The following is a 13,622-nucleotide window of genomic DNA, read 5'->3' as shown; positions in this document are numbered from 1 at the left end:
TTCTGACACAGCAAGGTTATCATGTTCATGTGTGTTGACTGCCTCGCTCATGCATAACATGCCATGGCTGACTTGGTTTCCTTTTTCGTTTTGCAAAGCCCTTCTTCCATTTTACTTTTGCACACATGGCACATGGGTTTTCCTGAAGCATTGCTGTGTATGTCAGTATAACTGATGTTCTGGTATCACCGAAACACATTTAATCAAGTTGAAAAATGCACCTCTTGTTTCAACATTTTCTTCAACAAAAGAACTTTTATTTCAACAAGTTTGCATAAAATCACAGGAACACTCGGGAAAGAAACAAAATATCCAGCAGCAGCAACAACAGAAAACCATAATATCCTTTCACAGAATATGTAGAAACCACAATTCGGAAATTATAAATGCAGAAAAATACACTTTTTGCTAGTTAGTAGTTAAATTCGATGTTGTGTTATTAACTCCCACATTCAAGATTATTAATTTGTAACTGGAAATAAAAACCAGGAGCAGTTATTCGTAACATACACGAGAAAGGAAATACCGAATACCAGTCAAGTACAGAAATAATCAAGCACCTTACAATATTGTATTACCGACTTTTTTTGCTGCAGCTTGGGAACTTTTTATCAAGAAAAAACAATGATATTTTTTGACAAAATGCTAATTCTCTAATTTAAAGAGTTGAACATGATTGAGTGCACAGAGTGATCGGGTATTTCTGCTAAGCAGAGTTTAAACAATCAAACTAAGCCAAAGCCAGTAGCACCCTCAGTTATTGCAATCTTCAGCATCCGATGCATTTCCTCATACGAGTCATAATGTGGAAGACACAGCTCATTGAAACTAAAGAGCAAAAGGGTTTGGTGAACACAAAGTAATTTGAAGTAAGTGAATCTATTTGATGGCCGAAAATAATATGTTTAAAACATAAAAATATTTTATCACAAAAAAATCCTGGAAATAATTTTGCCACTAATATTACAAAGTGACGGTTGAACTTACCAAGTGTGAGCTGTTGGCAAAGAACCCTCATTAAAAGGCATAAAAGAAAGTTTAAAACGTGGTTCAAGTGACTTGAAGCCATCAGGTGGCAGGTGAGAGCAACCGGTGGTGAACTGAAGTAACCTTGCCAGTTCCGCTTGAGTGAAGCTGGACGCCAGCGCCCAAAACCATTCCAACATCTGAAAATATTGTTATGTATTTTTCTACAACATAAATTCAAAGCTGTTTATTTTCCATGTCAACTTGTGCTTTCTGATCTTTATAAAACATATGTTAGTATAGCAAGCAATTGTTATGAGTAGCTGGTGATAAACCATTTACAGTAGAAATTTGCATGACAACACTTTTCGGTCAGGTCAGCTCTAGATAACTATGGAGGTAGACTGACAAAGGCATTTATTTTGTCCTCAGAATTATGAGTGAATCCATAGTTCCTTAGATGTTTTTGCTTGGATGTTCTTAGCTTATCGTAAAACAAATATTGTGTTCTTACTTTTCCTAAGTGACCAGACACAACACAGTTTGCTTTCATATCTTCAACGCTTATTTTGCTGGAGCCGCACATCAAAAGTTCAACCTCATTTTCATCAAATGCTCCAAGCATCTCATCAGGCACCAAAGAATTAAGACCTGTCAAAAAATGTACGATAGGGTTAGAATGCGGGTCAAGGTGACATTTTAACTAGTTACACATTCTCTGAAGTTAAAAATTAAAATTCTTCAATCAAAGACTAAAAATTTGTTTATTATAATTTGTGTTCATTACGACAACATTAAGTCTTGTTATGCTGTTACAATGTCAGTAGCTCACATTTTTACATGAGTTTTTACAACCAGCAATTTCTTGTGGAACAAAATGCTATGCAAAGTTGGAAATATATTTCCCTTAAATGAGTTTCATGCAGTAAAAAAACAAATGATTTTAACAAAAAACTTTTGGCTTTTAACCTTTAATGAAGCTGTCAACCTCTGGTTTAATGACTTCGTGAAGTCGGTAGTGAGAAATCCTGTCTAAATACTTGTGCTTGTTTTCATTGGTAACTGCAATGTTGGCACCATTTGGGACGAGGTCAACCACCTAAAAAACAACGCAAAATAATGTTAAACACCAGGAAAACATTAGACCACAACAATTGTAAATGTACTTCAGAAAACAACTGATTTTTAATAGTTACACAAAGATGAGAACTTGCATTTTTTTATAACACAATAAAAATTGTTGCAGACAGTACACACTGTTTCGAACAGTGTGCACTGTCTGCAGCTCACTCATCGTTATGGTTCATTTGCTCAGACAATAAAAATAAATTTCAACAAAACAACTCTTTTTACTTTAAGAAGTTTTCCTTCGTTCGAATATTCCTCTTCACTGAATGTGATTTCAGCATCCTCTGTGATGTCGTTGTCGAGAATGTATCTCACTTTGCTTGTGAATAAATCGGGGTCATCGCTCTCAAAGTGCTGCAGCATATGACAAGTGTAATTTAAACCTTTATTCTAAATGCACATGACAGTTGACAAGCAGTAAGTTCTAGTTCTTTCACATAAAACCAACCAAATGGATTTACTCACTCAGTAGAAGGAAAATCATTTCATATTTCTTGCAAAGCAAATCATTTTTATAACACCAACTTCTTTAAAATATTACATAACTTAAATCATTAAAACATTACTCAATGATTTAAGGGTACTGAGAGCGCCCGCTTTCAAAGTGTATCCTTACGTGATATGTCACAGGAAGGCCCACAGTTTGACAGAGAAACGATCGAGCAAATCTGGCCGTCACTTGTCTTGTGCTTTCTCCACCCAGTGCTGTTTGGATGAGACATTTGCCGACTAGTTTCCCCGCCATCTCATAATATTTTAACTTGAAGCCAGATTGCAGATGGGATCTTGGGAGAACCTTATGAAATGCAACAAATAATATACTATTGATCAACAGTACTTTTGTATACTTATTTGGAAACAATTTAATTGAATGAAGTGAGAATGGTTGTGGAAACATTTGCCAAACTTAACTGCAGGTTACTTTCATAGGCTGTATTACTTATTTTGAATTTGAATATATGCTTGGTCTTGCCTTTTATCCAACATATCCAATTTAAAATCAAATTCTTAAAACACGTTTTGGGTTTGATGAAATAGTTTAGTGCAAATTAGTGAATACACTTTGCAAGACTTTAAATAAACACTAACCAATGCTTGGGGATCGTCTTTCAAACTTCTGAACATTCCAGACCCTTCCTCTGCTGTTCCATCACCTTCACCACCCTCCTTCGGTTGAAATATGGCTTTGCAAAGTAGGTGAACCCACTCCCTATTCAAACCACCCCAGTCTAAACCTTCTTCGTGTTTGAAGTGGATTACAAAGCGCTTCAACCAGTTTGATGTGCTCAGGTCTTTCGTGGCTTTGTAAGACTGAATAAAATAAAACATAATATTTGTCTCAACACCTTCAAGCAACTATTGGTGAACTTAATATTAATATAAAAGGTTGCAGACAGTATTTAGCACAATGAAACAGGTAATATTTAAAAGAAACTATACAAAGTATTATCAATTCACACAAAATAAAATAACAGTTTGCAACATACAGAATTTAGAATGTCATTTCTGTCGATGTTCAATTCAATTTTATCCTGACTCGTCACAGAGAGTTGATGATGTTTCAAGAGTTGGCTTTGAAAATGTTTGGCTTTTTCGTCATAGGATTCGGATCGACCTGTAAATGAAATTGCATCAATTTAAACTGCAAGTGCAAAAAATACGGTTAACATTTAAAATACTACAATGTACAATAGAACTGATCTTCTGGCAAAAAAATAACGCAGTTTATTTCTCCGATGTTTTGTCTGCATCACTTCATCAGGAATTATAATAATTTGAGATATAAACCTTATAATATTTTGCCAGAAGATCACTTCTATTGTAGGCAGCAGCAACAGCATATTATTTAAATACTACTATTAATAAAAATATACATTACCGAAACCAACTATGTTTACATTGCAACACAGAGAGTGTATTAATCAAGTCTCTTCATCTATAAAAGAGCATTGCAGGCCCACAGTTATCCTACCCATATTACTGTACAGTATGCCGACGAATGTTGCAGCCAATATATTTCTTCTTGCACAGATCAGACAGAGTTTTGTGTGAAACCCATCATCAAGAAACAGGACGGGCAACCCTGTTTGCTCGTCGTTTTCACTGCAGATTAACTGAAAGTAATCGGAACATTTCATTAGCAGTTGACACACATTCAGTTTCATTAACATTGACTTTCTGTTGTTGGTGAAAAAGTTTGGAAAAAAATTGCTCACTAATAAATACTCTGGTCAACATATTTCACAAAAACACAAGAGTTTTTTGCATTCTACAAAGAATTAAGACATCAACATAATTTACTCCACTTACTTGAGTACATGGGCTGACTCGGAATGTGTACATTCGTCGAAAAAATATTTTCAGAAAATATTCCCTGATAATGAGTTGCTGAGCAAAAAAACACTTTTTTAATGCAAAAATCAATTTTTTTGACAACTATGCCATGGGTTATTTCAAAAATAAATAAGTTGCTGCCCAAAACATTCCTTTTTTGTATTTAAATAGCATAACTTTCAAGTTTTCCGATAAGGTATGGGAATATGTTTAAATCTGTTGACATTTAGAGGGAATTTTTTGTCGTTTAATTTTTTTCCTATTTTTTACACAAACTTCGCAAAATAACTCGTAGACATACTATACCTTAGGTGTAATGTAACAATACACTTTTTTAAGCTTGCTGGAGGTATGACCAGAAGACTGAAGTCTTTTTCTTTTAATTGGTGATCTGGGCGGAGTGAAATCACCCTCCGATAAACCACGGGGGCGTTGAGACAGCTCCTGCGTCATAAACACTCATGTATATGCTGACAGTTCCATAGAGCTTTAGTGGACACCAACAGACATTACTGGTTAATTATAATCAAGATTGGCCATCAAGTGGCTCAATATAACTTTGCTTCAACCAAATTGTTAACATAGGCATACATAAAAAAGTTACTACGGCATTTGTAAGCTGTGACCCGAAGTTCCATAGTGTTTTAGTGGATATTTAGAGGCATTACTGATGAATTACAATCACTATTATCAAGACAAGTTTAAAAGTGGTCTATTGCAAGTTTGCTTCAACGAACTTGCTGACATAAGTTGACATCAGTGGAATTACATGTGCAGCTAAAAAAAAATTCTATGACCTTCATAAGCTGGTTTGGCTTTTAATGTATTCCCCCCCTAGCCCAAATCTCAGGGAGGGAAAATCACACAAACTTAGCCAGAAAGGAAGGAAGTGCAAATGGGAAATTACCTGAGATTTTTCAACAATGCTGTCACTTGGAAGTAATCTACATTCAAACCAGACATGTAAATTTTTCTTGTGTATATTTTGTTTCACCTCCACAGCTTCGTCATCTGCCATAAACAACACATATTAATTTGTTTGTGCCACGATTATTCTGAAAATTAACTTACACCACCAGTGGTATGCATTATATATGAAGTTGACACGACCAATGTAATTACTGATTTTTTTAACAGTTAGTCCCACAAAAAATGTAGATAGCTATCTTAGCCTTCAACATACAACCAAAAGCATGCAGCTCCACATAAATTATGACAAACTTTGTGGAGATGCAATTTGAACAAAAGTTTGTCACACAAGCATGCCCTGACTCTTCCCTTAATCTTTCTACCCCAAATCCCTTTTAATATTGGGCAAAGTATGTTGGCCATTTTTTTTTAATTTGGGAAAAATGTTTATTTTAAAAGAATACCCACCAGTGAGAACGATTACATCAAACACTCCATTTTTGATTGGATTGTTTTGGTATGTAAGTTTTGCTTTGTAGCACCCCGCTTGATAAACAGTAAAATTAAGGAGTAGTCGCTGTGATGAGTACTTCTTGACAATGTCCCAGACGAAGGGTGGATTGTAATCCATCGAGTTTATCTAGAAGATAAAAAACATAGACTAGACCCCAGTGATAAACATATGACAAAACCATATATGATTGAGTAAATGAAAGATTGGAGATTAAATGTTAAAAGTTGCTTGGCAAACACTTATTTTTCATCTACTTACAGGCATAGCCATTAGTAGTGAAAAAAGTATTATTCCTAAGTAACTATGCACATACTTATTGACCACTAGCAACATACTAAATTACCCAGATTAAAATAGGCCACTTTATGGAAGTGCTCTACAGTAATTAAACACAAAATACCACATATGAAGGTCATAAGGGACAAAGACATAGTTTTTTTTATCATAAAAGGATAATCATTGGTTGTAAAACAGAGCTTCAATGAAAAATTACTTGACGTATGAAATGATGACCCAGGAAGTAAATCAGCAAAAAGTGCATTGCATCATAGATAGTTGAGCTATTTTTAAAGGCACGCTCGCATCCATGTAAACACCATTTGCGTCAGCCATTACAATACAGCCACATAATTACACTGACAGGAAAGAGTGTATAAGAAGATATAAATGAAATACCTCGACCAGGGTAAGTCCGAAGTTCTTATCACAATCCTGTTTGCTGAGAACTCTGCAACAATTATTTTCAAATGAATCCCGGGGGACAATTTCCATTTGATGATTTTTTTCTTCAGTCATAGTTACCACCGACAACAATGAATGAGTTGTGCGCAAAAGCACAGTTTGGTCACTTGAAAGGGGCCCTACAGAGAAGCATTGGCACTTCATTAATTATGTTTAGCTTATAACTTTAAAAAACAACCATGATTCTCAAGAAATTTTAATTGATTACTCCAACAGGCCAAGAATTAAATCAGAGAAACCCTGGGTTTTCTAAGAGTTTTAATTTTGTGTAAAATATACTTGACTCAATGCATCTTAACTCACCAGGGTCAAACTCGCGTTTGTAAGGACTACTGAGGATATGTCGGTCCATGTAACGAATAGAAATCTTGTATTCACCGCTATGGCGCACGGCAAAAGATGCCTTCAAGACATTCGGACAATCTCCATCTAGAAACAAAATATAATATGTTTACTTGGGAAACTGTGGTGCTAAGAGTCTATGCGGCAATGTGGGACAACTTAATGAAAGCTGCAATACCAAATGAGATCAAACAAAACACAGCAAATAACTTGGCACTTAACTGAAAAAAATAAGCAAAACAGTGTGGCTGAGGCATTTTCTGTTTTAATAGATTAATTGGTTTCATTTGACAGGAAAACAAGTGATTTCATACACTTACCTGTTGGTTGCACATCTGTAATGTGTGTTACTTTGTTATCATCAAATGTTATGTCAATTGCTACTTCACCATTTGTTATTGGGTACTTCTCCCCATTGCTGAAGAAAAACTGTATGCATAATATAAAAAAAATTAGTAAGTGAAAAATGCTCTGCAATACATAATGGAGTATGGTTAAACTAATACAATCTTTTGATGTCCCATGTAACTTTCCATTTACTGTGGTTGTTACATCTCTAAAAGTATTACATGTAATATAAAACTTTCTTACTGCCATGCGGAATGTATACGTTTCACCAACTGTGTCACATTTGCTCCAAACTATCCTGCATTTCTGGATGTCAAGATATTGGCCTCGGAAGTATCTAACAAAATTTAAGGGATTTAGAAAAGAGCCATAATAGTGATTGAGTGTTGCAGGCAGGTGTACACACTGTGACTGTGGCACTGGGCTAGCTTTTAAACTAGCAGGCATACAGATTTCCACTTTGTGGTACCTTCCAAAGACCTTATAGGTTAAAATAGTGTGTACATCTGTCTGCAGCTCTCAATAATTAAATGTCTGTTTAAAAACATCAAACCATAATAATGCCAAACAGTGATTCAAAATTCAGTCACGTACTCTATAAAGTTCTTATCCCCTGGAAGGGAGTTCACATTTTGTCTCCACTTTAGAACCCATCGAAATATACAGATAGCTGCAACCACCCCAAATGCCACAAACACTCCTGTAAACACAAAAAGGCTGTGATATTTTAATTCGATAAAAACACAGCTAAGTATGATTTGTCAACAACAAGCTTCATTTTGTTTTAACAGTTAACACGGAACAAAAGTAGCATTTGAATGTAAAACTTACCCATAACCTGGTCGAATTTACGATATTACAGATAGAAGGCGTGTACCATACGTACGCTAACCAATTGCAATATGCACTTCCTCAAAATGAACATAGCCCAGTTCAAGAAAACCTTGTTTCCTCACTTGTTTATATGTGACGTCACGATCGTAAGCAGCTGTTTGTGTTGATTTTTATGTTTCGTATCATGATTTGAAAAAAAAAAAGTATTTAAGTTTATTTATCCGACAATTGCATTACAAGATAAAATTGGTTGCTTATTACCTCAACCATTTCTTACTCTTGACAATTGGTTTTGTTGCTGTTTGCAATATTTGCAGTTTTTTTTTAATTTATAAAATTAGCATCACCAAAATTTTCCACAAACATTAAACATACCAATGTAATTTTATTTAGATTGACTTTTGCATTTTGTCTGATTAATGTTTCTATGACAAAATAAATTGTTATCTTTATCACTACTAATGGTCATTGTGGTTGCTAAGCTACAAAAGTTAACGTCACTGAAGCTTGTGATGGTTGCAGATGCGCAAGTAATTCAAATGTTTTGTAAAATTAGTAGTTTACCTAAATTTTCACTGATGTATTTGTTGGTTATTTTTTTACCCAGACAAGTTTTTCAGTTGTAGCTAAACGAAAAACTATAGTCCGACGTTTGAAATGGTAAAACTAACCGCCGATTATATTGCCCGTTATAATGGACACACGAAGCGAAAGCGGGATGAACCGACTAACCATTATCTTAAGCGACTCACGCATCTTTATATGGCGGAAAGGAACATAGAAGATATAGTAAGTTTTCAAAATGTGCAGAAAAACTAAAAAAGTTATTTGTTGTTGTAAAGCCTCCGAAAATTCTTTAAATTTGTTGATTTCATGTTGCATTGTTTGAAAGCGCAAAGGAAAAAATGCATGGCATAAATTGACATTAGAGTTAATAATTTGTTGCTTATATTGTTTATGACAGGACAACTTGGCATTGTGTCGAAACCTCACAGTCCTTTATCTCTATGACAACAAACTGAACAAAACCATGAACCTTGGGACTGCCCCAAACCTGACACACCTTTATTTGCAAAACAACAATGTTTGCAAAATTGAAGGCTTGAGTTATCTGCAAAGACTGACTAAGCTGTAAGTAGCGTGAATGTATTTGATGAACTATTTTTTGTCATAATACATTATAAATGAATGAATTATACATTCTTTGGTGTGGGTTTATCTTACCTTTTAAAACTTTACAATAAAAACCTGAACCCAAAGTTTTGAGGCAACCGTGTGTGTTTTGGTAAATAAATACGACTTCAACAATACCTAAATACCTAAAGAATTGCCAAACATGGATTTCTTAAATTATGTGTTGATTCTTTCCCAACTTGAAATTTCTTTGAATTTTCTTGAATACTTTTTTTCACCAAATGATAGTCGAAGCATTCGTTAAATGAAATAATGTAGCGATGATTTTTGATGGTAGGTTAGTCTATAAAATCTTATTTTTTGTTCAGATATTTGGGCTACAACAATCTTTCAGTAATAGAAGGTTTGCAGGGTGCTTTTAATCTGCGGGAATTGCACGTTGAATATCAAAAATTACCGCCTGGTGAAAAACTATTATTTGATCCTCGCACTTTAATGGCACTTGGGGTAAGTTTTAAAACTATAACTTAAAAGAGAATCTTCTGCAAACTATTTCATGCAATAGCTGTCTTGGCCTTATTTAAGAAATAACAAACCAAAAAATATGTTTCTACACAAACATTATTTTGTTCAGAGCATCTGTTTGATTTTAAAATCCGATTCTTTAAGAAAAAAATCTGGGATTAATTAATGGTTATTTTTATCACAGAAATGTTTGTCTGTCCTCAATGTTTCGGGAAACCACATTGACACATTGTTCGATCTTCTTCCGCTTTCAGAATTAACTTTTCTTCAGGTATATAAAATTGTTGATTTGGCTAACGGAAGTAGGATTCAAAATATTTTTAATTGGTTATTCAATTAGGCATTAGCCCTTGAAATACAAACTAAAACACTAAGCTTTTTAAACTTTAAACGCAAAATTAATATAGGATGACATCATAAACGAACACATACCCTAAATAGAATGAGATTCAAAATTACAACCTTTACAGTAACTCTGCTGCTAAGATTTTGTGTTTAATTTTACCCAACAATGTTGACAAATTTTTACCTTATATTAACCATATGTTTGACCTGTCTTGTTTTTTGTAAAGGCTTGTGATAATGAGCTCGCAGAATTCGATGCACTTCGAACATTATTGGCAAGTTGCAAGCATTTGTCCAAACTCGATTTGAATGGAAATCCCATTTGTCACAAGGCCAAATATCGAGACAAGATTATTGTGATGACACAATCACTTGGTAAGATTGTCGTTTAGTTGTGAAAAACGTTTTTGTGAAAAACCATATTTTTGTTCTACCAATAAATGACGAAATTAGTGGAACTTGAGGTTATTTGTAATTTTCTTTGGTTTTATCTTCCAAACGACTTTCAAAAAAATTGTTGTTGTTTTTATTTCATATCCAATATTTGAATGCAGAATTGTTGGATGGAAGAGAGATCAGTAGATTGGAAAGGCAGTTTTTGGTGAGTTGGAAAGCATCACGAGAAGCAAGAAGAAAAAGCAAAGTGGAAAGAAATGGATTTGGAGATGACACAGGTTTATTGACTTGTTTAATTAACTAAAATCCTACTTTCATTATGTAAATTGCAAAAACACAAGAATGGTTATTTTTGAAGTGGGGATTCCTGAGCCCCCAGCAATTCCTGTATGAAATAAAAATTTTATAAAATCCAGAATATTTTATTCAATTCTTGCATGCTGGAGTCTCTTCATTCATTGTTTGGTTCATTTTTTTTGTATTTCAGCAATAACAAGATGGAGAAGAGTCTCTTGTTTTAGCTAATTCATCCTAGACATTAGTAGTTATGCATATCACCAAGCAAAAAGTTTATATAACCACAAATAGGAACTTTGCAACATTCCAAATTTGCAACAGCAAAGTTACGATGACACTCACAATTATGACTCTGTTTTTGTTCCTACTTGTAAAAGACTTAAATACAAAAACTCTTAAACATCCAGCCACAAAAATTCATCCTCAGATCTCCCTCCTCTTCATCATCGGAATCCAATCCCAACTCCTCCACCTCACTACATGATGGGAGGACTTCCAGGAGGAAGGAAGAGATTTGAAGCGATCCTGGCAAAATCCAGGAGTCTGCCAAATTCTGCCATTGCTCCGATGAAGATGATGAGGAGAAAAGCTCCTCACACGACTCCTGCTCCTCCTGTTAACTCCACATTCATGGATGCGGATGTTGGGAACAATGGAATGATGGGACATAAGAGCATCAGTGATTTAACGGACAGGAGGTGTGTTGGAAATATTTTTATTTTTTTAGAATTTTTAACAAAACAGTGGTGTGAATTGAAATACATTGCTAAAAATATGTAATAATGCAGACTACTGATGATAATACACATTCATCTATATCAGTTTATTTCATTCAGCCTGTATAAAGTTAGCATTGGCCAAGTTAGGAACATACAGTATGTGTATTACTTGTTACTTATGTGCCAAATTAGCAAGTGCTGTATTGAAACAATAAACAAGAAATCTGTTTTAGAATTTTTTTGGTCTTTTTTCTGTTTTCAGGCGATCAGGAAGACAAATGACTCCACATCCCAACGCCACGAGAGCGGGAAGAACACCAGGTGGCGTGCTAGCGCAATCAAACGACTCGGCTCCTCCCGTTCCAGCGACTTCCCCGGAACCTCCGAACAATAAGGGCGATGTCCTCGGGAGCGGGGACATTGTTGAGAGCGCGAAAATGAAACGAGGGAGCAGTTTGGAGCTGGGAGCCAGGGGGAATTACCCTTCCCTCCGCGGGATGAAGAAGATGAAACAATCCCTGAACGGCGCCGTTGCCACGGACTCCGCACCAAAACTCGGCCACCCCCTCAACGGGGACTATCCCGCGTTCCGGGGAGGGGCGGACGATTCTAAAGGCGCCAAAGAAAACTTGTCGCTTGTGGTCGCCAACGGTCATCACCATGGCAACGACCCTCCGAAGGAGGTGGAATGAGATTGTTCCCCTTTATGAATTATATATTGTTGCTTTTTTGTTGTTGTTGTGGAACTTTGCGTCGATATTTTGCTGCTTCGCTTGCAGAGTTTGGAAAAATGAAAGATGTTCTTCGTCACAATGGTTCGTTATCGTGTTTCGTGTGACGTCACAAAAGTTTTGCATGGGAGTGTTCGTCACACTCGAGTGATTAGGTTGTGAAACCATAACTATATGCTTTCCAGTCGTGACAGAAATGCCTGGACGGTTCAAGTTATGTTGGTTCACTTTTTTTATTTTGCTTCACCAAGACCTTAATCGTCGTAATTGCGAAAAACATTTTGAATTCACGTCAAAGAACAACTTCGATGGAGTCGCAGTTACGCATTGATTTAAACGGAGTCAAAAACACGGCACAGAACAAATAATTACTTCCACAACTCTGCAAAAGGAATTCTGGCGTTGCCAAGATGCCCTGGGCCGTTCCCACAAAAGCTCGCGTGCTGATTGACTGATGAACTGCACCTGAGCTCATCTGTGAGTTAACAGGAAGGTATGAGTTGGGCTTACCTGAAAACAGTGAAATGGTCGGAGGTAGTTGCAGTTGAAATTTGCTCTGTATCAAAAGTCTGATGCATGGACATGCATGCGTTTACATAACTCCAGTTGTATGTGCAACAGGTTTGCGGTTTCGTGTCAGATAGCGGGGATTCCTAGTGATATCGGATTAACAAGGTCTGACCGTATTTGGTGATAGTAGGTTATACAGCTTGCTACTTTGTTGGGCCAGAATATCTCCAAAATTGTGTCAAGGATTAACATTTTTCGTCGAAAACTGAAATTTGATGAAAGTTCCGCGCAATTATGAACGAGTCCAAGATTCTCCCGAGTTTCAAACGGCGGGAAATTTCAGGGACTCGTTGAAAACTTTTGCGGATACCAGGCGGCATAACTGCCAGGTTGGAGGCACTTGGATAAATGTAACCCACTATTATTTCTGCTAAATAGGTTTTTGCAACAAGAACTGGTGTGTGTACGTACATGTATAAAGTGTATGTTATACAATAATACCTATATTATACTGTGAAATGTTGGAATACAAATTGTTTCTGGATTAATTTCAAACTGCAGTAATGTTTCAGTGAGATGCAGACAGGGCCACTGTTCGACCTGCTCATATATAGAAATTTTATTAAACGATTTAGTCATGCTTTTGCATGTAAGGGTTTCCCTGGAAAAATAAAAGGTGCTTCTAAAAAATTCTACTTGTTGAATTTGCAGCAAAATAAAAATTTTCCGTCGTTTGGGCGGGAAATAGATTAGCTCCCTTTGTTTACCTGTTGTAAATCAAGCGGTTGTGCGTAGAGATAATAACGGTCGGACTTGTTTGAAGGGCAAACCAGAAACTGTTTGTCTTCT

General features: G+C 35.8%; 2 protein-coding genes across 3 annotated transcripts; one reads left to right on the top strand and one right to left on the bottom strand.

Moving 5' to 3' along the window:
• Positions 1-274: 274 nt before the first annotated feature.
• LOC145901606 (apoptosis-resistant E3 ubiquitin protein ligase 1-like) lies at positions 275-8,236 on the bottom strand. Of its 2 annotated transcripts, none has more exons than XM_082989348.1 (19): positions 8,114-8,236; positions 7,877-7,982; positions 7,526-7,619; positions 7,249-7,363; positions 6,896-7,021; positions 6,527-6,711; positions 5,806-5,977; positions 5,336-5,439; positions 4,735-4,872; positions 4,405-4,482; positions 4,067-4,208; positions 3,582-3,709; positions 3,184-3,405; positions 2,711-2,890; positions 2,320-2,448; positions 1,936-2,065; positions 1,481-1,617; positions 988-1,166; positions 275-828 (listed from the first exon to the last, which is right to left on the bottom strand). In XM_082989348.1, exons 1-19 carry the CDS (start codon positions 8,115-8,117, stop codon positions 726-728), a joined length of 2,472 nt encoding a protein of 823 aa, XP_082845474.1. In that variant the 5' UTR covers positions 8,118-8,236; the 3' UTR covers positions 275-725. The 2 variants fall into 2 exon arrangements, with proteins under 2 accessions (XP_082845474.1, XP_082845473.1); XM_082989347.1 differs by having other exon boundaries at positions 7,255-7,363.
• Positions 8,237-8,727: 491 nt separating this feature from the next.
• On the top strand, positions 8,728-12,334 carry LOC145901619 (protein phosphatase 1 regulatory subunit 42-like). The gene is made up of 8 exons (XM_082989362.1): positions 8,728-8,905; positions 9,081-9,247; positions 9,619-9,757; positions 9,960-10,046; positions 10,348-10,495; positions 10,675-10,794; positions 11,241-11,511; positions 11,795-12,334. Exons 1-8 carry the CDS (start codon positions 8,774-8,776, stop codon positions 12,222-12,224), a joined length of 1,494 nt encoding a protein of 497 aa, XP_082845488.1. The 5' UTR covers positions 8,728-8,773; the 3' UTR covers positions 12,225-12,334.
• The last annotated feature ends 1,288 nt before the right edge of the window (positions 12,335-13,622 follow it).

The sequence above is a fragment of the Ascidia mentula genome, chromosome 5 (genome assembly GCF_947561715.1).
Source record: "Ascidia mentula chromosome 5, kaAscMent1.1, whole genome shotgun sequence".
NCBI lineage: Eukaryota > Metazoa > Chordata > Ascidiacea > Phlebobranchia > Ascidiidae > Ascidia > Ascidia mentula.
The sequence above is the reverse complement of the archived record's forward strand: the minus strand, read 5'-3'. Positions and strand labels throughout refer to the sequence as shown.

Bases quoted from the DNA above. Each gene is read 5' to 3' on its own strand.
- LOC145901606 (XM_082989348.1), bottom strand. The intron at 5,978-6,526 runs GTATTTCATTTA...TTTATCTTCTAG, and splicing joins TCGGACTTACCCTGGTCGAG to ATAAACTCGATGGATTACAA. The intron at 4,873-5,335 runs GTAATTTCCCAT...TTTATGACGCAG, and splicing joins GCATTGTTGAAAAATCTCAG to GAGCTGTCTCAACGCCCCCG.
- LOC145901619 (XM_082989362.1), top strand. From the start codon at position 8,774: ATGGTAAAACTAACCGCCGATTATATTGCCCGTTATAATGGACACACG. The intron at 9,248-9,618 runs GTAAGTAGCGTG...TTTTTTGTTCAG, and splicing joins CTGCAAAGACTGACTAAGCT to ATATTTGGGCTACAACAATC. The intron at 10,496-10,674 runs GTAAGATTGTCG...ATTTGAATGCAG, and splicing joins TGTGATGACACAATCACTTG to AATTGTTGGATGGAAGAGAG.